The 17,861-nt window shown below is 46.5% G+C and overlaps 1 protein-coding gene across 5 annotated transcripts in view; it reads left to right on the top strand.

Moving 5' to 3' along the window:
- The window catches only part of LOC115194743 (SH3 domain-containing protein 19), a 45,411-nt gene that overhangs the window by 13,538 nt on the left and 14,012 nt on the right, over positions 1-17,861 (top strand). For 4 of the 5 annotated variants that reach the window (XM_029754654.1, XM_029754655.1, XM_029754653.1 and 1 more), the window contains 5 exons: positions 1,415-1,455; positions 2,933-2,981; positions 11,324-11,459; positions 12,131-12,323; positions 12,911-14,107. In XM_029754654.1, the coding sequence (XP_029610514.1) occupies positions 1,415-1,455; positions 2,933-2,981; positions 11,324-11,459; positions 12,131-12,323; positions 12,911-14,107 (1,616 nt within the window). The other variant, XM_029754657.1, reaches the window with a different exon arrangement.

The raw sequence follows: 17,861 nt of genomic DNA, 5'->3' as shown, positions 1-17,861 counted from the left end.
GAGAGAACAGTAGACTGTCCAGCTAGACACTACAACAGGCAGAGAGAACAGTAGACTGTCCAGCTGGACACTACAACAGAGAGAACAGTAGACTGTCCAGCTAGACACTACAACAGACAGAGAGAACAGTAGACTGTCCAGCTGGACACTACAACAGAGAGAACAGTAGACTGTCCAGCTAGACACTACAACAGACAGAGAGAACAGTAGACTGTCCAGCTAGACACTACAACAGGCAGAGAGAACAGTAGTAATGTTTCTCTGGAGGCGTCTAATCCTTATAGGGGGGTGTTATACTGGTGTGGTCATGTCTCTGCATGTTTTAGACCAGGTTCAAATGAAACACACACAGAATACACTTTTACAGGCTGGTTTAATCAACGTTACTAGATTAAAACACACATTTAGCTCTCGGTTGGACAGTGTAGACTGTGATCAGTCTGTCAGCTCTAGGTTGGACAGTGTGTAGACTGTGATCAGTCTGTTAGCTCTAGGTTGGACAGTGTGTAGACTGTGATCAGTCTGTTAGCTCTAGATTGGACAGTGTGTAGACTGTGATCAGTCTGTTAGCTCTAGGTTGGACAGTGTAGACTGTGATCAGTCTGTTAGCTCTAGGTTGGACAGTGTGTAGACTGATCAGTCTGTCAGCTCTAGATTGGACAGTGTAGACTGATCAGTCTGTTAGCTCTAGGTTGGACAGTGTGTAGACTGTGATCAGTCTGTTAGCTCTAGGTTGGACAGTGTGTAGACTGTGATCAGTCTGTCAGCTCTAGATTGGACAGTGTGTAGACTGTGATCAGTCTGTTAGCTCTAGGTTGGACAGTGTGTAGACTGTGATCAGTCTGTTAGCTCTAGGTTGGACAGTGTGTAGACTGATCAGTCTGTCAGCTCTAGATTGGACAGTGTGTAGACTGTGATCAGTCTGTTAGCTCTAGGTTGGACAGTGTGTAGACTGATCAGTCTGTTAGCTCTAGGTTGGACAGTGTGTAGACTGTGATCAGTCTGTCAGCTCTAGATTGGACAGTGTAGACTGATCAGTCTATGAAGGAATGCAACAAAGGGAAAGTAAACTTTGTTTGACGATATGTGTTGTTGAGTACATACAAACACACACACACACACATATACACACACACACACACACACACACACTAGCTGTGTTTCTGGAAGGAAACCTGCTCTGGGTGTTCTGTAATGGAAGGAAACCTGCTCTGGGTGTTCTGTAATGGAAGGAAACCTGCTCTGGGTGTTCTGTAATGGAAGGAAACCTGCTCTGGGTGTTCTGTAATGGAAGGAAACCTGCTCTGGGTGTTCTGTAATGGAAGGAAACCTGCTCTGGGTGTTCTGTAATGGAAGGAAAGAGAAGGTGAATGAACCAACATGATCACTGACTGGTTTCTTTTCTTCCTTCCAGCCAAGGACCTCTCTCCTCTATCAGGGCCGCCATTAAGAAAAGTGAGTCTTCACCCCTCGTTTTTTTACTCCTTTATTCACAGAACAAGTGATGACTGGCCAGTTCTCTGATGTTTCTCTCTGTGCTATAAATGTATAGCGACGTCATCTCTCCTGTTGTTACCAACAGTCTGTTACCTGTATATAGGACCTGTTGTTACCTGTATATAGGACCTGTTGTTACCTGTATATAGGACCTGTTGTTACCTGTATATAGGACCTGTTGTTACCTGTTGTTACCTGTATATAGGACCTGTTGTTACCTGTATATAGGACCTGTTGTTACCTGTTGTTACCTGTATATAGGACCTGTTGTTACCTGTATATAGGACCTGTTGTTACCTGTTGTTACCTGTATATAGGACCTGTTGTTACCTGTTGTTACCTGTATATAGGACCTGTTGTTACCTGTATATGGGACCTGTTGTTACCTGTATACAGGACCTGTTGTTATCTGTATACAGGACCTGTTGTTACCTGTATATAGGACCTGTTGTTACCTGTATATAGGACCTGTTGTTACCTGTATATAGGACCTGTTGTTACCTGTATATAGGACCTGTTGTTACCTGTTGTTACCTGTGTATGGGACCTGTTGTTACCTGTATACAGGACCTGTTGTTATCTGTATACAGGACCTGTTGTTACCTGTATATAGGACCTGTTGTTACCTGTATATAGGACCTGTTGTTACCTGTATATAGGACCTGTTGTTACCTGTGTATAGGACCTGTTGTTACCTGTGTATGGGACCTGTTGTTACCTGTGTATGGGACCTGTTGTTACCTGTGTATGGGACCTGTTGTTACCTGTGTATGGGACCTGATGTTACCTGTGTATGGGACCTGTTGTTACCTGTGTATGGGACCTGTTGTTACCTGTATATGGGACCTGTTGTTATGGGACCTGTTGTTACCTGTATATGGGACCTGTTGTTACCTGTATATGGGACCTGTTGTTACCTGTGTATGGGACCTGTTGTTACCTGTGTATGGGACCTGTTGTTACCTGTGTATGGGACCTGTTGTTACCTGTATATGGGACCTGTTGTTACCTGTATATGGGACCTGTTGTTACCTGTATATGGGACCTGTTGTTACCTGTATATGGGACCTGTTGTTACCTGTATATGGGACCTGTTGTTACCTGTATATGGGACCTGTTGTTACCTGTATATGGGACCTGTTGTTACCTGTATATGGGACCTGTTGTTACCTGTATATGGGACCTGTTGTTACCTGTATATGGGACCTGTTGTTACCTGTATATGGGACCTGTTGTTACCTGTATTGTTACCTGTATATGGGACCTGTTGTTACCTGTATATGGGACCTGTTGTTACCTGTATATGGGACCTGTTGTTACCTGTATATGGGACCTGTTGTTACCTGTATATGGGACCTGTTGTTACCTGTATATGGGACCTGTTGTTAGTAACATAATGAAGTCCTCTCCAATAATGTTTTTGTGTTTATTTCAGCGACGACTAGAGCCACTTCTCTGAGCGAGAGTAATCCCAGAGGTCGGAGGTCAGTACAGCTCTGTTTTATAGAGTCAAGAAAACACACATCCGACACTATCTATATTGGTATATTTCTATCCATCTTTTGATACAGGTAACTGCCAAAATGAGAGAAAATAAAACATTTGAATAAATGAGGGATACAAAGTATATTGAAAGCATGTGTTTCCACACAGGTGTGTTCTCCTGAGTTAATTACGAAATGGAATATCCCATCATGCTTAGGGTCATGTATTAAAAACCGCCCTGTCGTCCATTATTTTTTGCTACCATGGATAGAGGAAGAGATCTCAGTGACTTTGAAAGAGGGGTCTGAAAGGAACAATGGGGGGGTTTACAGTGTGTGTGTGTGTGTGCGTGCGTGCGTGCGTGCGTGCGTGCGTGCGTGTCAGTCACCAAATCTCAACCCAATTGAACACTTATGGGAGATTCTGGAACGTTTCCTGAGACGGCGTTTTCCACCACCATTAAAAAAAATATGGAATTTATCTTGGAAGAATGGCGTCTCATCCCTCCAATAGAGTTCCAGACACTTGTAGAATCTATACCAAGGCACATTGAAGTTGTCCTGGTCGGCTCATGGTAGCCCAATACCCTGTTAAAGGGGAAGGGTTAAAGGGGAGGGGTTAAAGGGGAAGGGTTAAAGGGGAGGGGTTAAAGGGGAAGGGTTAAAGGGGAAGGGTTAAAGGGGAAGGGTTAAAGGGGAAGGGGTTAAAGGGGAGGGTTAAAGGGGAAGGGTTAAAGGGGAAGGGGTTTTAAAGGGGAGGGTTAAAGGGGGAGGGTTTTAAGGGGAAGGGTTAAAGGGGAAGGGTTAAAGGGGAAGGGTTAAAGGGGAGGGTTAAAGGGGAAGGGTTAAAGGGGAGGGGTTAAAGGGGAGGGGTTAAAGGGGAGGGTTAAAGGGGGAAGGGTTAAAGGGGAAGGGTTAAAGGGGAAGGGTTTAAAGGGGAGGGGTTTAAAGGGGAGGGGTTAAAGGGGAAGGGTTAAAAGGGGAGGGTTAAAGGGGGAAGGGGAAGGGTTAAAGGGAAGGGTTAAAGGGGGAGGGTTAAAGGGGAAGGGGAAGGGTTAAAGGGGAGGGGTTAAAGGGGGAGGGTTAAAGGGGAAGGGTTAAAGGGGAAGGGGAAGGGTTAAAGGGGAGGGGTTAAAGGGGGAGGGTTTAAAGGGGGAGGGTTAAGGGGAGGGGTTAAAGGGGAAGGGTTAAAGGGGAAGGGTTAAAGGGGAAGGGTTAAAGGGGGAGGGTTTAAAGGGGAGGGGTTAAAGGGGAGGGGTTAAAGGGGAAGGGTTTAAAGGGGAGGGTTAAAGGGGAAGGGGAAGGGTTTAAAGGGAAGGGTTAAAGGGGGAGGGTTAAAGGGGAAGGGTTAAAGGGGGAGGGTTAAAGGGGAAGGGTTAAAGGGGAAGGGTTAAAGGGAGGGTTAAGGGGAAGGGTTAAAGGGGAGGGGTTAAAGGGGAGGGTTAAAGGGAAGGGTTAAAGGGGGAGGGTTAAAGGGGAAGGGTTAAGGGGAAGGGTTAAAGGGGAGGGGTTTAAAGGGGGAGGGTTAAAGGGGAGGGTTAAAGGGGAAGGGTTTAAAGGGAGGGTTAAAGGGGAAGGGGTTAAAGGGGGAGGGTTAAAGGGGGGGGGTTAAGGGGGAAGGGTTAAAGGGGAGGGTTAAAGGGGGAGGGTTAAAGGGGGAGGGTTAAGGGGGAAGGGTTAAAGGGGAAGGGTTAAAGGGGAGGGTAAAGGGGAGGGTTAAAGGGGAGGGTTAAAGGGGAAGGGTTAAAGGGGAGGGTTAAAGGGGAGGGTTAAAGGGGGAGGGTTAAAGGGGGAGGGGTTAAAGGGGAGGGGTTAAAGGGGAAGGGTTTAAAGGGGAAGGGGAAGGGGTTAAAGGGGGAGGGTTAAAGGGGAAGGGTTAAAGGGGAAGGGGAAGGGTTAAAGGGGAGGGTTAAAGGGGAAGGGTTTAAAGGGGAAGGGTTAAAGGGAAGGGTTAAAGGGGAAGGGTTAAAGGGGGAAGGGTTAAAGGGGAGGGTTAAAGGGGAGGGTTAAAGGGGAAGGGTTAAATATGTATTCGCGTTTAGTATTCACATCAAATGTCCCATTGCAAAGTTACACCTCACTTTTCTATTTTTTTTTGGTAAGAAATAAACAAAGAATGTCGAAGTCATGTCGGATAAATGTTTGTTTTTGCCCCCGGGCTGTGATGTAATATGGAGGACCCAGCAGGCCAGCCTATTCCCTATAAATGTAAACACCAACAGAAATCACTTCAAATGTATTACTTCAAATTAAACTGCAAAAATGTTTGCACTCGTGACTACTGGTTTCAATTGCATTTCCTGCCAAACCTGCAGTTAGGTAGATGGATTCCAGATGTCAGCTAGCAGTAAGCCAAGGTGGAAAAAGTTACAAAAGTCCCGTAGCCTACTTCAGAGAGAATTCCCGAGAGGTCGCCCCCCCCCAAAAAAAAACACAGATGAAGAACTACACAATTAGAGCAAGCAGGTATCCTTTTCTATAGTGCATTGTGGGTCGTTTAAAAAAATATATATCCAGAAATAAGTTAAATAAATATGTTAATAACTCCAAAACATAACTATGTAAACAGATGTTGACTAATACTTTTTAACAACACTGTTGTTGTTACGTTGGTGAGTTAAAACTCATGCTTCCTGCTAGGGGTTTGGAACTGATTCAGGGAACAAAACCAGGAAATGACAAAAATGAACAGAGGAACCGAATCAGAACCAGAAACTAAAGTGTTCTATACTGTTCCGTAACAGAACCGTTATTTTAAAATCATCGGAACCGGTTAATAACTCTTTTACTTTCCAGACATTTTATTTTCAGTCCCACAAAAATCGCAAACAACGTGCTTTATGCAAAGCTCTCACTCTGTCAGCCAGTTAAACTTATTCCAGCGTCTGCCTGCCAGCTGGAAATCCTTGCTTGTGTGTACGTGTGTAGGCGACCCGCCCCTCCCCCTCTGTAGCCTAGTCTACTGTAGCCCCTCCCCCTCTGTAGCCTAGTCTACTGTAGCCCCTCCCCCTCTGAAGCCTAGTCTACTGTAGCCCCTCCCCCTCTGTAGCCTAGTCTACTGTAGCCCCTCCCCCTCTGTAGCCTAGTCTACTGTAGCCCCTCCCCCTCTGAAGCCTAGTCTACTGTAGCCCCTCCCCCTCTGTAGCCGAGTCTACTGTAGCCCCTCCCCCTCTGAAGCCTAGTCTACTGTAGCCCCTCCCCCTCTGAAGCCTAGTCTACTGTAGCCCCTCCCCCTCTGTAGCCTAGTCTACTGTAGCCCCTCCCCCTCTGTAGCCTAGTCTACTGTAGCCCCTCCCCCTCTGTAGCCTAGTCTACTGTAGCCCCTCCCCCTCTGTAGCCTAGTCTACTGTAGCCCCTCCCCCTCTGAAGCCTAGTCTACTGTAGCCCCTCCCCCTCTGAAGCCTAGTCTACTGTAGCCCCTCCCCCTCTGTAGCCGAGTCTACTGTAGCCCTCCCCTCTGAAGCCGAGTCTACTGTAGCCCCTCCCCCTCTGAAGCCTAGTCTACTGTAGCCCCTCCCCCTCTGATAGCCTAGTCTACTGTAGGCCCCTCCCCTCTGTAGCCTAGTCTACTGTAGCCCCTCCCCCTCTGTAGCCTAGTCTACTGTAGCCCCTCCCCCTCTGTAGCCGAGTCTACTGTAGCCCCTCCCCCTCCGTTGCCGAGTCTACTGTAGCCCCTCCCCCTCCGTTGCCGAGTCTACTGTAGCCCCTCCCCCTCCGTTGCCGAGTCTACTGTAGCCCCTCCCCCTCCGTTGCCGAGTCTACTGTAGCCCCTCCCCCTCCGTTGCCGAGTCTACTGTAGCCCCTCCCCCTCCGTTGCCGAGTCTACTGTAGCCCCTCCCCCTCCGTTGCCGAGTCTACTGTAGCCCCTCCCCCTCTGAAAGCCGAGTCTACTGTAGCCCCTCCCCCTCTGAAACCAGAGTCTACTGTAGCCCCTCCCCCTCTGAAACCAGAGTCTACTGTAGCCCCTCCCCCTCTGAAACCAGAGTCTACTGTAGCCCCTCCCCCCTCTGAAACCAGAGTCTACTGTAGCCCCTCCCCCTCTGAAGCCAGAGTCTACTGTAGCCCCTCCCCCTCTGAAACCAGAGTCTACTGTAGCCCCTCCCCCTCTGAAACCAGAGTCTACTGTAGCCCCTCCTCCTCTGAAGCAGCGTCTACTGTAGCCCCTCCTCCTCTGAAGCAGCGTCTACTGTAGCCCCTCCTCCTCTGAAGCAGCGTCTACTGTAGCCCCTCCCCCTCTGAAACCAGAGTCTACTGTAGCCCCTCCTCCTCTGAAGCAGCGTCTACTGTAGCCCCTCCTCCCCTGAAGCAGCGTCTACTGTAGCCCCTCCTCCCCTGAAGCAGCGTCTACTGTAGCCCCTCCTCCTCTGAAGCAGCGTCTACTGTAGCCCCTCCTCCTCTGAAGCAGCGTCTACTGTAGCCCCTCCTCCTCTGAAGCAGCGTCTACTGTAGCCCCTCCTCCTCTGAAGCAGCGTCTACTGTAGCCCCTCCTCCTCTGAAGCAGAGTCTACTGTAGCCCCTCCTCCTCTGAAGCAGAGTCTACTGTAGCCCCTCCTCCTCTGAAGCAGAGTCTACTGTAGCCCCTCCCCCTACTGACGACGTTAGAAACGTGATTCAGAAATGAAGGAAAGAGATGTTTCATTAGAGAGGAATGGATGAACGTTCCCAATGCTAGTTAAGGATGGATTTATTAACTAACGTTCGGTCTGGTCCAACGTTAAGCCGACTCTGATAGAAGCCACTCCTCCGTCGGTATAATTCAGATTAATGCATGTCATATCAAGGTGACCAGGGCTTCAAGCCAAGCTTCCTCCGCCCTCTCTCACTCTCTCCCCTCCCGCTACATGGCAGTCTCATCTCTCGCCCTACACTGGTCTGTCCTACACTGGTCTGTCCAACACTGGTCTGTCCAACACTGGTCTGTCCATAGTGACTGGTCTGTCCATAGTGACTGGTCTGTCCATAGTGACTGGTCTGTCCAACACTGGTCTGTCCATAGTGACTGGTCTGTCCATAGTGACTGGTCTGTCCTACACTGGTCTGTCCAACACTGGTCTGTCCATAGTGACTGGTCTGTCCATAGTGACTGGTCTGTCCTACACTGGTCTGTCCAACACTGGTCTGTCCATAGTGACTGGTCTGTCCATAGTGACTGGTCTGTCCATAGTGACTGGTCTGTCCTTAGTGACTGGTCTGTCCATAGTGACTGGTCTGTCCAACACTGGTCTGTCCATAGTGACTGGTCTGTCCATAGTGACTGGTCTGTCCTACACTGGTCTGTCCAACACTGGTCTGTCCATAGTGACTGGTCTGTCCATAGTGACTGGTCTGTCCTACACTGGTCTGTCCAACACTGGTCTGTCCATAGTGACTGGTCTGTCCATAGTGACTGGTCTGTCCATAGTGACTGGTCTGTCCTTAGTGACTGGTCTGTCCTTAGTGACTGGTCTGTCCATAGTGACTGGTCTGTCCATAGTGACTGGTCTGTCCATAGTGACTGGTCTGTCTATAGTGACTGGTCTGTCCATAGTGACTGGTCTGTCCATAGTGACTGGTCTGTCCAACACTGGTCTGTCCATAGTGACTGGTCTGTCCATAGTGACTGGTCTGTCCATAGTGACTGGTCTGTCCAACACTGGTCTGTCCATAGTGACTGGTCTGTCCTACACTGGTCTGTCCAACACTGGTCTGTCCATAGTGACTGGTCTGTCCATAGTGACTTGTCTGTCCTACACTGGTCTGTCCAACACTGGTCTGTCCATAGTGACTGGTCTGTCCATAGTGACTGGTCTGTCCATAGTGACTGGTCTGTCCAACACTGGTCTGTCCATAGTGACTGGTCTGTCCATAGTGACTGGTCTGTCCTACACTGGTCTGTCCAACACTGGTCTGTCCATAGTGACTGGTCTGTCCATAGTGACTGGTCTGTCCAACACTGGTCTGTCCATAGTGACTGGTCTGTCCAACACTGGTCTGTCCATAGTGACTGGTCTGTCCTTAGTGACTGGTCTGTCCTACACTGGTCTGTCCATAGTGACTGGTCTGTCCATAGTGACTGGTCTGTCCATAGTGACTGGTCTGTCCTACACTGGTCTGTCCTACACTGGTCTGTCCATAGTGACTGGTCTGTCCATAGTGACTGGTCTGTCCTACACTGGTCTGTCCTACACTGGTCTGTCCATAGTGACTGGTCTGTCCATAGTGACTGGTCTGTCCAACACTGGTCTGTCCAACACTGGTCTGTCCATAGTGACTGGTCTGTCCATAGTGACTGGTCTGTCCTACACTGGTCTGTCCAACACTGGTCTGTCCATAGTGACTGGTCTGTCCATAGTGACTGGTCTGTCCATAGTGACTGGTCTGTCCATAGTGAGTGGTCTGTCCATAGTGACTGGTCTGTCCTACACTGGTCTGTCCTACACTGGTCTGTCCATAGTGACTGGTCTGTCCATAGTGACTGGTCTGTCCATAGTGACTGGTCTGTCCAACACTGGTCTGTCCATAGTGACTGGTCTGTCCATAGTGACTGGTCTGTCCATAGTGACTGGTCTGTCCAACACTGGTCTGTCCATAGTGACTGGTCTGTCCAACACTGGTCTGTCCATAGTGACTGGTCTGTCCATAGTGACTGGTCTGTCCATAGTGACTGGTCTGTCCATAGTGACTGGTCTGTCCTACACTGGTCTGTCCATAGTGACTGGTCTGTCCAACACTGGTCTGTCCATAGTGACTGGTCTGTCCATAGTGACTTGTCTGTCCAACACTGGTCTGTCCATAGTGACTGGTCTGTCCATAGTGACTGGTCTGTCCTACACTGGTCTGTCCATAGTGACTGGTCTGTCCAACACTGGTCTGTCCATAGTGACTGGTCTGTCCAGCACTGGTCTGTCCATAGTGACTGGTCTGTCCATAGTGACTGGTCTGTCCTACACTGGTCTGTCCATAGTGACTGGTCTGTCCAACACTGGTCTGTCCATAGTGACTGGTCTGTCCATAGTGACTGGTCTGTCCTACACTGGTCTGTCCATAGTGACTGGTCTGTCCTACACTGGTCTGTCCTTAGTGACTGGTCTGTCCATAGTGACTGGTCTGTCCTACACTGGTCTGTCCTACACTGGTCTGTCCATAGTGACTGGTCTGTCCATAGTGACTGGTCTGTCCATAGTGACTGGTCTGTCCAACACTGGTCTGTCCAACACTGGTCTGTCCATAGTGACTGGTCTGTCAAACACTGGTCTGTCCTACACTGGTCTGTCCATAGTGACTGGTCTGTCCATAGTGACTGGTCTGTCCATAGTGACTGGTCTGTCCAACACTGGTCTGTCCATAGTGACTGGTCTGTCCTTAGTGACTGGTCTGTCCATAGTGACTGGTCTGTCCATAGTGACTGGTCTGTCCAACACTGGTCTGTCCATAGTGACTGGTCTGTCCTTAGTGACTGGTCTGTCCTTAGTGACTGGTCTGTCCATAGTGACTGGTCTGTCCTTAGTGACTGGCTGCACAGTGAGTGTGTTTGTCTGTCATTGTGATGCTTAATGACTTTCCTATACAGAAGAAAAACTGATTTCAGAGGTTTCAAAAGGGACAGGAAGAAACTATAAATAAACCGGTACTTGTTTTGGGTTCAAACTCTGTTTTGCTGGTTGGAACAGTGGAACGGTTCTGTTCAGGAAGTAATAATTTGTGTGCCAAACTCTGCTTCCTACCCGTTAAAACACTATGTTAGTGTTTCCTTTATTTTGGCAGTTATCTGTATATATCTTTATTTTCTATTTCTCTATCAGGTTGATATACTCTCTATGTTGTCCTAGCTCTATGATGATATCTTCTCTATGTTATCCTAGCTCTATGATGATTTCCTCTCTATGTTGTCCTAGCTCTATGATGATATCCTCTCTATGTTGTCCTAGCTCTATGATGATATCCTCTCTATGTTGTCCTAGCTCTGATGATATCTTCTCTATGTTGTCCTAGCTCTATGATGATATCTTCTCTATGTTGTCCTAGCTCTATGATGATATCTTCTCTATGTTGTCCTAGCTCTATGATGATATCCTCTCTATGTTGTCCTAGCTCTATGATGATATCCTCTCTATGTTGTCCTAGCTCTATGATGATATCTTCTCTATGTTGTCCTAGCTCTATGATGATATCTTCTCTATGTTGTCCTAGCTCTATGATGATTTCCTCTCTGTTGTCCTAGCTCTATGATGATTTCCTCTCTATGTTGTCCTAGCTCTATGATGATTTCCTCTCTATGTTGTCCTAGCTCTATGATGATATCATCTCTGTGTTGTCCTAGCTCTATGCTCATGTCCTCGTTATGTGTTGTATCTCTACGCCAGGCGTCCAGAGATCACCATCCTTTCAGCAGAGCCACTGGTGTCTAATACCTGGTTCCCCGGGGCTTCTGGGGGATTCCCTCCTCCTCCTCCTCCCGCCGCTCAGATCTGGGGCAGTAGTATACCTCCTACTATACAGGTAACTAACCCTCCTCCCACCACTATGATCTGGGGCAGTAGTATACCTCCTACTATACAGGTAACTAACCCTCCTCCCACCACTATGATCTGGGGCAGTAGTATACCTCCTACTATACAGGTAACTAACCCTCCTCCCACCACTATGATCTGGGGCAGTAGTATACCTCCTACTATACAGGTAACTAACCCTCCTCCCACCACTATGATCTGGGGCAGTAGTATACCTCCTACTATACAGGTAACTAATCCTGAATGTTGGTTTTCCGTCAATTTGTGGTCGAGGGGAATTTCATATTATTATGTGACTACAGCCTGGGACTATTATAATCACATCACATTGTGATGTCATGATGTGGGACAAAAGTATCGTTTAATTTTTTTATTTCACTTTTTGTTGGGGTGTGGGGGGGGATTGGCCAATAGGGAGCAAAACCATCGTATATCACAGTGTTTTATGATAATCACGATAGACGAAGGTTGACGTAGCCCAACCCTAGTAAAGACCTGTCATGGTTTTATAATTCCTCTGTAAATATGTTCCCTATGTTTATCCCTCTCTGGGGTCGATCGGATGACTTGCAGTAACCTGTGCTCTTTCGTGATGTGAGTCATGAATAGTTTTGTTGACAATTTTGTTTTCCTCCCTGGCTCTCCCTCCCTCCCCCCCAGCCTCCCCCCTCCTATGATGAGGTGATTAGAGAGAAGAGACAGGAACAGGATCAAGTGTTGCCTCTCTCCTCCTCTTCCTCCTCCTCACCCTTATGCTCCGTCTCCACGACTACCATCGCCACGCAGACTGACACCGGATCAGAATCCTCAGTTCCAACCCGCAGTCACGCCCCAGTCCAGAGAGGCTCAGTGGGTAAGAGAGGGAGAGGTTGACAGCACACAGTCTATTAATCAGTTCTTAGAATTCTGTTTTGGTCTGTGTAGTTCTGGAATAGTTCAGTGTTGAGAGGCTGTTTTGGGATGTGTAGTTTTCGAATAGTTTAATGTTGAGAGGCTGTTTTGGGATGTGTAGTTCTAGATTAGTTCAGTGTTGAGAGGCTGTTTTGGGATGTGTAGTTCTGGAATAGTTTAATGTTGAGAGGCTGTTTTGGGATGTGTAGTTTTCGAATAGTTCAGTGTTGAGAGGCTGTTTTGGGATGTGTAGTTCTAGAATAGTTCAGTGTTGAGAGGCTGTTTTGGGATGTGTAGTTCTAGATTAGTTTAATGTTGAGAGGCTGTTTTGGGATGTGTAGTTCTGGAATAGTTCAGTGTTGAGAGGCTGTTTTGGGATGTGTAGTTCTGGAATAGTTCAGTGTTGAGAGGCTGTTTTGGGATGTGTAGTTTTAGATTAGTTTAATGTTGAGAGGCTGTTTTGGGGTCCAAAATCTGACATTAGGTCAAATTCATCCTACCTCTACTGGTGCTTGTTGCTTCAATGTGTGAATTGGTGTTTGTTTGTAGCCACCAGAGCTCCAAAACCTCCCAGACCTTCTTTTCCCTTTATATCCAAACCTGATGACACGCCGTCGCGCGTTGATGACACGGCGGGAACTGCTACTGCTACTGTCGACCCTCTCCTCTTCCTAGAAGACCGTCCGGCACTACACACAAACACTCCGACCAGCAGACACACCGAGGACACCAGACCAGCAGCGTTTCACAGTGACCTCTTGACCTCTGATCCTTTCTCACCTCTGACCTTTGCCTCTGGCAGCCAGACCGACCAATGGGTGCAGTCCTCCTCGGTCCCACCCCCTCATTCCATTGTTGCCTTGACAACTCCCTCCTCCCCTCCTCTGCTTCATAACCGGCCCAGGCCACACCCTCGTACAAAGAATAGCCTTCGACCAATCAGGCGAGAGGTCAAGGTTCAGACCCTGGTGAGGCTGGGACAGACAGAAAGTGAGGTCACAGAGAACCAGGAAGTGAGTTATCAGGAGGGGAAGTACCTTCAGGAGCTTCTGGACGCCTTTAGCTCTGACGATTGGGGCTTACCTGATCACCATAGCAACGACAACAGCGAGAGCGACTCGGAAGAAGAAGAAGAAGAGGAGGAAGATATGAGTACTCTGAGAGCCAGGATACAAGCCTTCGAGCAGCAGCAACAGGCAGAGGACCACGGTAGTCATGGAGACAACGGCGCGTTGCTAGGGCGGGGGAGACCTGAACCCCGTCACCGAGTCCAGGCCCCGTCCAAACCGGCCCCTCCCATCGCCCCTAAACCCTCCCTCGCAACCAAGACCGCCTGCAAAGGAGTCTGGCAAGGAGGAGGCTCGGTGGCGATCGCCGTGAACTTGACTGCTGATACAACCACCGCACAGCCCAAACCCAGTGACCCGTCTCCCAAACCCAGTGACCCGTCTCCCAAACCTATTAAGACCACCTTAAGTACCCCTGTCCTTGCTCCTGTCCCTGCCCTTAACCCTATTGTCCCAATCCCTGCACCCCGACCCCTGCTCCCTAGAAAGCCCCCCTCTGAACCCCAAAGACCAGACCGCCAGGCGGGGCAGACAGAGGGGACCCCCCCAAATCCCTGTCCTCCTCCCAGACCTCCAGTAGCACCCAGGACTAAACCCTCCGTAGACCTCCACAGCACCAACACTAGACCAAGTGTTGCTCAGAAGCCCACTGCCATGACGTCATCCGGTCGAGCAAGTGGTAAGTGAGCACTAAGCTACCTATGATGTGTTTTGAGAAGTGTGATAGCCCGCTAACTGAGAAGTGTGACAGCCCGCTAACTGAGAAGTGTGACAGCCCGCTAACTGAGAAGTGTGAAAGCCCGCTAACTGAGAAGTGTGAAAGCCCGCTAACTGAGAAGTGTGAAAGCCCGCTAACTGAGAAGTGTGAAAGCCCGCTAACTGAGAAGTTTTTTAAACATAAATTTTTTTTTTTTTACTTAACCTTTATTTAACGAGGCAAGGAGTTTTTTGGGATAAAAAGAAAGGGAATACCTAGTGAAATATACATGGAGGAGACTTAACCTGTCTGGGCTAGGGGGCAGTATTTTCACGGCCAGATGATAAACGTACCCGATTTAAACAGGTTGCTACTCTGGCCCAGAAACTAGAATATGCATATTATTAGTAGATGTGGATAGAAAACACTCTGAAGTTTCTAAAACTGTTTGAATGGTGTCTGTGAGTATAACAGAACTCATATGGCAGGCAAAAACCTGAGAAAATTCCAAGCAGGAAGTGGAAAGTCTGAGAATTGTAGTTCTTCTTTTGATTCTCTATCGAAGCTACAGTGTCTGTGGGGGATGTTGCACTTCCTAAGGCTTCCATTGGCTGTCTAAAGCCTTCAGAAAGTGGTTTGAGTATTTTCCTGTCACTGGGCAGATGATAGGAGCTCAGTTACTGAGTGGTCTGCCTGGCAACAAAGGGATTGGATATGCGCAGTCACACGAGCACGCCGTTTCTTCTTTTTCTTCTTGAATAAATATATACTATTGTCCGGTTGGAATATTATCGCAATTTTACGTTAAAAATACCATAAAGATTGATTTTAACCTGTTTGGTATAGGGGGCAGTATTGAGAATTTTGGAAAAATATGTTCCCATTTTTAACTGCCTCCTACACCAACTCAGAAGCTAGAATATGCATATTATTGTTCAGGTTTGGATAGAAAACACTCTGAATTTTCTAAAACTGTTTGAATGGTGTCTGTGAGTATAACAGAACTCCTATGGCAGGCAAAAACCTGACAAGGCTTCAAGCAGGAAGTACCCTGTCTGACAAGGAGTCGTGCGTCTTACCTCTTTTTATTGAAAAGTAAGGATCTTAGCTGTAACGTGACAATTCCCAGGGCTCCAATAGGCTCTCAGAGCCCGCGAAAACCCTGAAGGTTTACGAGGGAGCTTCAGGTTGTAACATATTATCGCCTTTTGTAAGTGGATGCTGAGAGGACCTTTCAATGATGCGCTTGCATGAGTCGCTTCTGAGGAGAAATTTTATTCGGCTGTTTAGGCTCAATGCATACTCCCGGTCGGAATATTATCACTTCTCTACGACATAAATGGCATAAAAATTGGTTTTAAACAGCGGTTGACATGCTTCGAAGTACGGTAATGGAATATTTAGACATTTTTGACACGCCAATGCGCCATGCGCGACACCGCGAAGAAGCATTCTAGAACTCACGAACAAAACGTCGCTGTTGGAACATAACGATGGATTATTTGGGACCAAACCAACATTTGTTATTGAAGTAGAAGTCCTGGCAGTGTATTCTGATGAAGAACAAGCAAGGTAAGAACATTTTTCTTATAGGAAATGTGATTTTGGTGGAGGCTGAACTGGGTGGGTATCTAAATAGCTAGCCCTGTAATGCCGGGCTATGTACTTAGATTATTGCAAAATGTGCTTCATCCGAAAAGCTATTTTAAAATCGGACATATCGAGTGCATAGAGGAGTAATGTATCTATAATTCTTAAAATAATTGTTATGCTTTTTGTGAACGTTTATCGTGAGTATTTTAGCAAACTGTTAGTAATTTCACCGGAAGTTTGCGGTGGTTATGCTTTTTCTGAACGTCACATGCTAATGTAAAAAGCTGTTTTTTGATATAAATATGAACTTGATTGAACAGACATGCATGTATTGTATAACACAATGTCCTAGGTGTGTCATCTGATGAAGATCATAAAAGGTTAGTGCTGCATTTAGCTGTGGTTTGGGTTTATGTGACATGATATGCTAGCTTGAAAAATGGGTGTCAGATTTTTTCTGGCTGGGCACTCTGCTGACATAATCTAATGTTTTGCTTTCGTTGTAAAGCCTTTTTGAAATCGGACAGTGGGGTTAGATTAACGAGATTCTTGTCTTTAAATAGCTGTGAAATAGTCATATGTTTGAGAAATTGAAGTAATAGTATTTCTAACGATTCAAAAATCGCGCCATTGGAATTACAATAGCTGTTACGTAGGTGGGACGAAATCGTCCCACATGGCCCAGAGAGGTTAAACAGCGTTTGACATGCTTCTAAGTACAGTAATGGAACATTTTGACTTTTCGTCTCTCGTTCCGCACTCGTGCGTTATGCCTTTGGATAAGTGATCTGTACGCACGAACAAAACGGAGGTATTTGTACATAAATATGGATTATTCCGAACAAAAGCAGTCCTGGGAGTGCATTCTGACGAAGATCAGCAAAGGTAAGAGAATATTTCTAATACTAATTCTTAGTTTAGGTTGCCCCGAACTTGGCGGGTGTCTGAATAGCTCACTGTGATGGCTGAGCTATGTACTCAGAATATTGGAAAATGTGCTTTCTCCGTAAACCTATTTTAAAATCGGATACAGCGGTTGCATCCAGGGGTAGTCTATCTATAATTCTTTAAATAATTGTTATATATTTTGTCAACGTTTATGATGAGTATTTTTGTAAATTGATGTGCACATTCACCGGACGTTTTGGTGGGAATACATTTTCTGAACATCACGCGCCAATGTAAAATGCTGTTTTTGGATATAAATATGAACTTTATCGAACAAAACATACATGTATTGTGTAACATAATGTCCTAGGAGTGTCATCTGATGAAGATCGTCAAAGGTTAGTGCTTCATTTAGCTGTGTTTGGGTTTTATTGACACATGTCCTTGCTTGGAAAATGGCTGTCTGGTTATTTTTGTCTATGTACTCTCCTAACATAATCTAATGTTTTGCTTTCGCTGTAAAGCCTTTTTGAAATCGGACAATGTGGTTACATCAAGGAGAAGTGTATATTTAAAATGGTGTAAAATAGTTGTATTTTTGAGAAAGTTGAATTATGACATTTTGTTCTTTTTGAATTTGCCGCCCTGATATTTCACTGTCCCACCGAGCCCATAGAAGTTAATCAAGCTTGTCGTCTTGACTACTTTCTTATCTCTTTTGCTCTTGCATCAAAGGTTAAAAAAGTTTTAATAGGAGACAGAATGCGATTGGATCATCATCTAATTGGCATTCACATAACTCTTAGATTTTCCACGTGGACGGGGATATTGGAAATGTAATCAAAGTTTACTGGAGGACAACTTATTTTTAACTAAGACAAAAGAATTTATAACTGAATTTTTCCAATATAATATAGGTTCAGCAAATCCCCTTATTGTTTGGGATACCTTTAAATGTACCTTCAGGGGTCATTCAATTCAATATTCATCAATAATAAAGATGCAGTTTCTGGCTAAAGAAACAAGACTAACAAGGGAAATCCATGAACTAATAGTACAGGTAGATAGCAATAAAAAAACGATACTACAGAGATACAAAATAAGTTAGAGGAAAAACAAAAAGAACTGGAGGAACATATTCAAGTACGATCTAATGTAATCTATTACAAAAATAAAGCAAACTGGATGGAATATGGAGAAAAATGCACAAATTATTCCTGAATCTCCCATACAGGAACGCTAACAAAAATAATTT

The sequence above is a fragment of the Salmo trutta genome, chromosome 5 (assembly GCF_901001165.1).
Source record: "Salmo trutta chromosome 5, fSalTru1.1, whole genome shotgun sequence".
Classification (NCBI taxonomy): Eukaryota; Metazoa; Chordata; class Actinopteri; order Salmoniformes; family Salmonidae; genus Salmo; species Salmo trutta.
Note: the sequence above shows the minus strand (reverse complement) of the source record. Positions and strands in the feature narration are given on the sequence as shown.